General features: G+C 39.5%; 1 protein-coding gene across 1 annotated transcript in view; it reads left to right on the forward strand.

Moving 5' to 3' along the window:
• LOC120699297 (phosphoglucan, water dikinase, chloroplastic-like) overlaps window positions 1-7,317 on the forward strand; it is a 30,012-nt gene extending 22,695 nt beyond the window's left edge. Inside the window, exons 12-19 of the mRNA XM_039983259.1 lie at window positions 15-85; window positions 202-319; window positions 612-698; window positions 786-872; window positions 949-1,025; window positions 4,828-4,993; window positions 5,113-5,245; window positions 5,972-7,317. Of these exons, the coding sequence (XP_039839193.1) occupies window positions 15-85; window positions 202-319; window positions 612-698; window positions 786-872; window positions 949-1,025; window positions 4,828-4,993; window positions 5,113-5,245; window positions 5,972-6,873 (1,641 nt within the window). The 3' untranslated portion in view covers window positions 6,874-7,317. The remainder of the gene's footprint in view (window positions 1-14; window positions 86-201; window positions 320-611; window positions 699-785; window positions 873-948; window positions 1,026-4,827; window positions 4,994-5,112; window positions 5,246-5,971) is intronic.
• The last annotated feature ends 1,676 nt before the right edge of the window (window positions 7,318-8,993 follow it).

Here is an 8,993-nt window from a genome sequence, read left to right on the forward strand (position 1 = left end):
GTCTGCTTATGCAGGTTCTTGGGAAAGCCCTTGGAATACCAGAGAACAGTGTAAGAACATACACTGAGGCTGAAATTCGTGCTGGGTAATTTCCTTTTGGAACAACAGTACTGTTCTCGTACATATAAATTGGATGATACTGATATTTAGATTAACAATCAATCTAATTGATGTGAACCTAACTATTTATATATGTTTCAGTATTATTTTTCAGGTCTCCAAACTTTGCACTGTGCTTTTGAAAGCTACTCGAGCAGTACTTGGATCATCTGTTTGGGATGTTCTTGTTCCTGGAGTGGCCCATGGAGCTCTGATACAGGTATCTTCAATTTCTGTTTAGAAACATGTTGCAGTAGGCCAAGCATATTATCATTCATGTAAATTGTTATTGAAAACTTGAGCATAGATCATACAGATTTGTCATATCAGGCTATATGCTTTTAGCATGATTTCAGTTCAGAGTATGAGTTGCGCATAACCTTGCTCCATGCAGAAGTATGGCCTACCCTTGAATCTTTAAAACAAGCACAACCATCTTAGCCTATCATATTACAGTTGAAAATTCATGTGTTTATAGCAATGCTTTTTATGTCATTAGTTCTTTTATTCAGGTTGAAAGAATAGTTCCTGGATCATTGCCGTCATCCATCAAAGAACCTGTTGTGCTAGTTGTAAATAAAGCTGATGGAGATGAAGAGGTACCTTTAAACAATTAAATCCCTGGTTAATTGATCTTGTCTGGACAAATAACTGATATAGCCAAAGTTTGGCTTGTCATTCGACAGGTCAAAGCTGCTGGGAATAACATAGTGGGTGTTATTCTTCTACAAGAATTACCTCACCTATCACATCTTGGTGTTAGAGCTCGTCAAGTTAGTACTAAAAGACTCATTTTCTTTTCCTTGTGGTTCAATTTTTTAACAAATGTTTCTGCTGATATATGTCCAGGAGAAAGTTGTATTCATAACTTGTGAAGACGATGATACAATTGCAAACGTAAGGTTACTTGAGGGAAAACATGTCAGGTTATATTCTATTCTGCTAGAATTTTATTCATTCTAATCTGGAATGTGTTACTCACTTGTCATGAAAAAAAATCAACTTTGCTAATGACAATATTTAATTTATCTGAATCTGAATAACAAAACTGTATTTCAATTTTTAAAGGGGGAGGGGGGGGGTTACAATCAGCAGCTCCATAGTGTTGAAGTGTTATGTAAAGCTAAACGACCTGTACTGAATTAGCATGGCTAGAATGAGAAAGGAACTGAATAAATCAAGCAACAATTGACAAGCGAATAACCTGTAGGGCAGACTTGCATACCTGAGATCTGTTGTGAAGTATTAGTGAATTGCCCGCCCATTCCCAACAGCTTAAGCTTTTGGGTTTATCTGGTTGGTGCATGAAACCTAACATGGTAATCAAAGCCAGAGGTCTTGAGTTCGAGTCTTGGTAGAGGAAGTCTTGGTAGAGGCATATTTTAAGTCCTCCGCTCCCTTCTTTATTTCCACATTTGCGATTTGTTCCGGCTGCATGTGAGTGGGAGTGTTGTGGAGTATTAGTGGATTTCCCACCTCTTCCCAATAGCTTAAGCTTTTGGGTTCATCTGGTTGGTGCATGAAACCTAACAAGATCCACCAGACAATCATTGACTCACGATGGTGTCTGTTTAGCGCAGCAAGCTGGCCAGGAAGCAAAAGATAACAAGTTTGAATGAGCTCTTGCTATAGCGCTATTGCTAGATTGCCCAATACAAAGTCTCCCACTGCGTTGAATATTTTAGTAGCAACAGATCTGCTTAGTCAAAGAGCCCTTAAGACTTGGATGGCTGTGGTGTGCAGTTGTTTCCTTCCTCTTATGCACAGGGTTTCATTTACCGACCGGACCGGCCAAACCGCCGGGGTCCGGTACCGGTATACCGGTCCGGTTTGGCCAGAAACCGGTCGGTACCGGTCGAATTCAAATTTGAATTCAAAAAACTCAGTTCAACCGGTTCGTACCGGTATACCGGCCGGTTAGACCGGTTTACCGGCCAGTTTGACCGGTTTACCGGGCGGTTTGACCGGTTTGAATTCAAATCCAAATTTAAAATCGCATGTGTAACCGGTTTGGAACGGTATACCGGCCGGTTTGACCGATTTACCGGCTGGTTTGACTAGTTTACCAAGTGGGCCTTAATGGGCCGTCTCATTTTTTTCCTTTTCTTTTTTGGTTTAACTTTAAATGCCCGAAAAGTATGTTAAATGAACGAATTTTTGAGAAAATTTGACACCATTAGATTTGTCGCACCTTGAAGTATTTTTAGGAATTTTTTGGGAATTTTTCATTTTTTTGAATTCAAATTTGAATTTTGAATTTGGGCCGGTTTGGTACCGGCCCAAACCGGAACCGGACCGGACCGGTTTGACCGGACCGGTTCCCACCGGTTTTGTAAACCCTGCTTATGCATCACCCTCACCATCTGTCGTGCTAGGAGCCTATGTGCCGCCACCTAGAGCCGCACTGCTGCCTTTGCTGGCGCTCAACAGTCTCTTCTTGTGCATCTCCATGGGGATGGTGTGCATGTGGAGGATGCCCCCATATCCTTAAAAGTGTTGATGGTGCTACTTGCTATCTCCTTGGCATTAGTCTTTATCGAGGCCAATGATTCAGCAGCAGAAGCCATGGGATCAGATTGAAACTAGGGTAAACTGATACCATATGTTATGAACACTGATCTAGATGGCCCTGGACCAAGCAAACATGACGTCACCAGGTAGTAGCCAATCATAAGGGCTGTTTGTTTGGTTGGGTCATTGTTTGTTGTCATAGGTGTGAATATAACTAATGTCTTGCCATGTGGGTGCGTGTGCGTGTGTTTTGGGGGTGTTGTATGCTCCACATTCTTCTTCTTAATGCAATGATACACACCTCTACTGCGTATCAAAAAGAAAACAAGGGCAGGGATAGGAGAAAGTGGACTGGGGTAATAGATTGATGTCTTGCTTTTCTTTGATTTTTTTTTCTCAAACTTGCAGGAGAGTTGTGTATTATTGCATTAATAAAAGAAGAGACTTACAACACGTGTTACAACACGCACCCCTCAGAACAAACGGATTACATTCACGTCTGTTAGAATTTAAAGATTGTCCGGACCTAGTAACCTAGTTACCCAGGTTAGGGCTGTGATGAAAGAGAGCCCCTTAGAACCTGCCGTACTCCAGAGCTAAGATTCCTCACCAGGAAAAGAAAGGGCTGTGGCGATGCCCTGGTTTTTATTTGATTGATCCATCTTCTCTCTTTATATAGAGAGGTTCCATCCATCTATTAAGATTATGAATGATTCAAAGTTTGCTTTATATAGAGGGCCAGGCAAACATTGTGATTTGTGAAATAGAGGTAGTAATTGCCGATTAAGTTCTCCTATGATCCTATCTTTAGAACGAAACATGTAACCAAATACTTCTCAAACACGTTTTTGTCAAAATTGTCTCAAAAAATTATTAAATCCCACTGGGAACTGGCTGATTACTGTCGGTGCTTCTAAACCCTTGTGAGGTGTTATTGTTACAATAAAAAAAAACTGGTTGCTATTTGAATCAACTCATTGCCTACTTGGATGAGGATCACTGTTCTAATAACGGCCTCAATTAATTTAATTTTGAATTTTGAGCTCCTTGTGGTAGCAAGAAGATAGGAATCAAAAGTTAGTAAATTACTTATTTATTATTTCCTAGGACTTCTGATTTGGGAGGAAATCATAGCATCTGTACCTACCCACCCACATCTCATTTTTTTCATATTTTGCCAACCCTTGGTAAGATGCCCTTGTGCTCTTTGATTCTATTTTTCCTATTGATACTTTTGTTAAGCGTAGATGCGTCACAACGGATTGTGGAAGGGTAGTTGCGAGGGCGTAGATTGTAGTGATGAGACGGTAGAACATGAGGAATCAAATGCTTGAACTTGGATGGCGCCATGGTGTGTTGCACCCAGGAGCAAGGCTTGGGATGGGAGGGGTTTCGGTTTAACTTCTTGATTACACGTGAACATCCGTGAGCATTATGTAGCCCTGGTTCCTATACAATGCAACTAATCCTCAAGCTAACAGACTCCGTTAACAAATCCTAAACTTACTCATCAATTGTAACCGACCAAATCTCTAAACTACTCAATCTCTAAACCAACTACTTGCTGATAAAGTGTGGACATCCTGGGAATGAACGTCGTTGCCCACAGACTGAGCATGACAAGAGTCAGGGTTAGTCTAGGTACTTCACAAGAGTCTAGATGTTTTTTCTCCTGTAATATGTTTGCCCCTTGTGGCCGTTGCAATACAGTCAGATATTTCACAGGAATTTCTCCACCGTTTGTAATCTGTAACAACTCCTACAAGACATTCACCTCTTCAATGATGTGAACGAGTTCTTCCATAGCCCACCTCCCCCCCTCCCCCCATGCGTGCGTGAGACAGATATGTTGGAAGCTTACCTATAGAAACTCTTGGGCTGAAAGATTAAAAGTTGGCAAGTTATATGTTATCTTTCTTGGATCACCAAATGAGTTGATAGCATATTTTATTCAGCTTGAAGGTTCTGAAATCCTGAGTCCTATTTAGATGGTATAAATTAGTGTTTTTTTTTGTGAAATGAAGGAATAGTTGGAAGTAGAATTGGTTGTTACATACTGAATTATTAGTAAACCTGATTGTTAATATTTAGGCACCACATGATAGTGAAGTATTAGGCAACTGCTAATTATGCCCCTGGTAATTGAATATTTTTGGTGAGTTTGGTTGCCCTTTTTTCCCGTTGACTTGGACAGAAACTCACATGTGTTTATTACAGGTTGGGAGCATCATCCACTAGTGTTGATCTATCAGTAGTTCCAAATGAAGATGGGAGTGCTGCCATATCTTCAGACACATCCAGTGGAGGAAATTTATTTGCGCGAGAGTTACCAGAAGAATTCTCCCCACCACTGGCTATAGACATGTCGTTAGATGTGTCTAAGGTTATTTCCCCCCCTTAAATTGTTGAACTGAATGTCATGCTGATTACATGTTACGCTGCATGCTTTAAACTTGCTCATACTTATGTCTTTTCTTTTCGGTATGGGGTGCATCACTTCAGCCAAAGAGTTATACTTCAGGTGTGAATGTTATGTCTGGTGTGCTCGAGCTTCCAGAGGCATCAATTGAATCATCTGGTGCAAAAGCTGCTGCATGTGGAACTCTTTCAGTTCTGGCCTCACTGTCAAATAAAGGTACATATTTCTGTTGAATGATTCATCAATCTATGTCAACTTTTGTTTACCAGCATTCTTACAAATAGATATCTCTGATGAGGTTAAGGAGGAAGTCATCATGCAAACTCACGAAGCAGGATATTTTGTTAAGGAATTAGATTTCTTAAATTTGACAAGTGTTAATTACAATCTAGTCAATTTGCTGGGATGTTGTAAGTATATACATCAGTAGGGATTTCCCCTACTGTTTCTGTTTAAAAAAGATATAATAAGTATATTTCTGCATGTCAAAAAAGGGAAAATATTGAACAGGAAGTAGTAAGATAGCTTTAATTCTGCAGTTCCGTAGTTAATCAATGTATGTCATCATTTTATTTCTGTATTGCTATTGCTAGTACAGGAAAATCAGTTCATATTTGCAGTTTGATAGAATCTAGTTTACACCCATGGTATCATCAAAGCAAGTAAATCTAGCTGATAACACTGTATTGTTCCTTAGTAAGCATACATTTCATCGGTAGGCTCGTAGCAACAATGTAGAACGTGGTAATAGCGTTTTATGTGCTATAGTGACAAAACCAATACTTGTTACCATCTGCCTTATCACAGCATTTTATGGTTCTGTAGACATTGTTATGTACTTAAAGAAAAAGCTAATAGGGTTAGAACAAAAGTGCTTTCTCCATGGCCTTATCTTCCATTTTTCTATTATCTTATGCTGTTTTTTCATTGATTATTTGTCAGTTTACAATGATCAAGGAATTCCAGCAGCATTCAGAGTTCCTGCAGGTGCTGTGATTCCATTTGGATCTATGGAGGATTCCCTAAAAAAAAGTGGATCATTAGAATCCTACACAAAGCTTCTAGAGAGGATTGAAGCCGCTCAAATTGAAAATGGTGAACTTGATAGACTAACATCAGAGCTTCAAGCAATGGTTTCCCTTCTTTCTCCATCCAAAGAAATCATTGAATCTTTGAAAAATACATTCGATCAGAATGTTCGACTAATTGTCAGATCTACTGCTAACGTGGAGGATTTGGCTGGTATGTCAGCCGCTGGGCTATATGAATCAATTCCTAATGTCAGCCTCTCTGACCCAAGTTCCTTTGGAGCTGCGGTTGGACGGGTTTGGGCATCATTATACACAAGGAGAGCAGTCCTTAGCCGCCGAGCGGCTGGTGTCCCTCAGAAAGATGCAAAGATGGCCATTCTTGTTCAAGAAATGCTGCAGCCAGATCTCTCCTTTGTGCTTCACACTGTTAGCCCATCTGATCATGATCCCAAGTTGGTCGAGGCCGAGGTTGCCCCTGGACTGGGAGAAACCCTTGCTTCTGGAACCCGTGGCACCCCTTGGAGACTCTCGTGTGACAAATTTGATGGCGGAGTCACCACTCTAGCTTTTGCAAATTTCAGCGAGGAGATGGTGGTGCTCACCTCTGGTCCTGCTGATGGAGAAGTGGTTCGTCTTACGGTAGATTACAGCAAGAAGCCATTATCTGTTGATGCAACCTTTAGGGGTCAGTTTGGCCAGCGACTCGCTGCTATTGGGCAGTATCTGGAGCAGAAGTTCGGGAGTGCCCAAGATGTGGAAGGCTGCTTGGTTGGCAAAGATATCTTTATAGTGCAGAGCAGGCCACAGCCATAGTAAATAAAGTTTTGCTAAGATGAGTGTGATTACTTGGTTAGGTGAATAAAAATGGATGCATGGCTGAAGAAATTTATGGGTTCTGTAGCACACATAGCAGTTATTCAAGTCCTTTTAAACATCTTGCCTGAAGTAAAATAATGAGTTGGGCCAGGTCCAGCCATGCTCTTGGATGAATTTTGCGAACAGCAAACTTGAGTATAATGTAACGTCTTGTAGTGACCTCGTTTGGATGTAATAATCATAATCTACAGGACATGTAATGTAATATCTAGCTAGAGATGAGAACATATCCATCATTATCGTAGCTGCTTACAGCGAGCAACCGTAGAAAAAGGTACTTCAATCCAGTGAAAGCATGCTTTTGTATGTGATTAGATTGCATGTTTTATAAGTCGGTGGAACGTAGAGTCAAAATTTGAATCTAAAATTGAAGTTTCAGAAGTATTGGACTAGGTACTTTTTGTAGTACACGACATTGGTCGAGGTTGACAAAATCTAAACGGGTTAGCTTTTTTTTATATTAAACGGTTGATTTCGAGATGTTGCAGTAGGTAGCTTTGCTATGTTTCACTTGTTGATTCTACATGTTGCAAATATTTCAACCCATTTTATTGTAATTTTTCTATGAAGCTGCAATCATGATGCAATATGAAATGTTTCAACAAATGACCATCCAATGTTAGGTGGTTCTTTTTCATGATGTTTCAATATGTTGCACAAGATGCTTTCACATGTTGCAATAGTTAGTTTGCAATGTTGTATTTCCAATGCCACAAGTAATTTAGTCTGATGATTGAATGTTGCTTGCAAGCAACATGACGTACATGTTGTGGCGGTTTTTCTCAAATCTTGTCGGATGGCTGAGAAGAATTTTTAGTACAAATTTTGTATGTTGCAATTATTATTATTTCTTAGTGTAGATACTATTTTTCTCATGTCGTATATGCTATCTTTTCATATTGTATTGAATGATGGAATGAGTTTTACATAGGACACCGTCTAGCAAGTCCAAAGAAGAAAATATAAAGGATAATCACACCACCGCTACCTTCATTTTGAACAGTTAGTTTGTGCTTATTTTTTTGCACTTTATTTATGTCACTACACTGGTTTATTTTGAAACACAGGGTGTACTCCGTCTCATCCCAAATATAAGTCCATAATAATTCAAATGCATTTACCTTTTTTTCATGTCTACTTCGATTTAAACACACGTCATTCATTTTTAACTCTGACAATAAATGAATAAATGATGGACCATGAATCCAGTGGCGGTATCCAAACTGATTTACTATGGCGTTCATGGTAGGAAGTTTATGCTAGTCATTTTGACCATTAATTAAAAGTATTAAATAAAGTCAGTTTTCAAAACTAACTCTGGAATCCCTGTGCTAGGGACCCTGAAGAATCTAATGAGGCCTTTGATCGCGTGATTAGAGAATGTTTATTATAGTATTACTGTAGATAATTATTAATTAATTACCGTCATTAGATTCATCGTGAAAAATTACATCCATTCCTAAAAAAATTTGCAAATAGATTTTATTTAGTATGCGAGATTTTTTTTTCGGGAAATGTGCGCGCTAGGATCCTAGCGTGATCCAAACAGGGCCATATTTCGGAGAGTAAGGAGAAAGTGTTGCAGCACTAGTGGCCTTGTTTGGTTTTTCTAATGCACACAAGCCGAGAAAAAATCTCGTATGCATGGAGTGCTAAATTAAGTCTATTTGCAAAACTTTTTCAGGGATGAGTATAACTTTTCTCGACGAATGTAATGATGGTAATTAATCGATGATTGACTACATTGATGCTACAGTAATTATCCTCTAATCACGCGGTCAAAGATTTCATTAGATTTTTCAGAATTCCTAACACAGAGGTTCTGAAATTAATTTTATAAACTGATTTTATTTAATATTGTAATTAGCGTTCAAAATTTCCTAATATTTCCTAGCGCATAGAACCAAAAACAGGGCATCCGAGCGTAGTGTCTACGTCTACGCTGTGGTCGCAAAGCTGCAGCCGGGGGTGACCTTACTTTTGCTTGTACTACTTCGGAGGAAAATTCAAACGAAAGCCTGGAGCATCCGAGCACGCATGCCTATCGAAGCAACGGT

This window comes from Panicum virgatum, chromosome 3K (assembly GCF_016808335.1).
Source record: "Panicum virgatum strain AP13 chromosome 3K, P.virgatum_v5, whole genome shotgun sequence".
Taxonomy (NCBI): Eukaryota; Viridiplantae; Streptophyta; class Magnoliopsida; order Poales; family Poaceae; genus Panicum; species Panicum virgatum.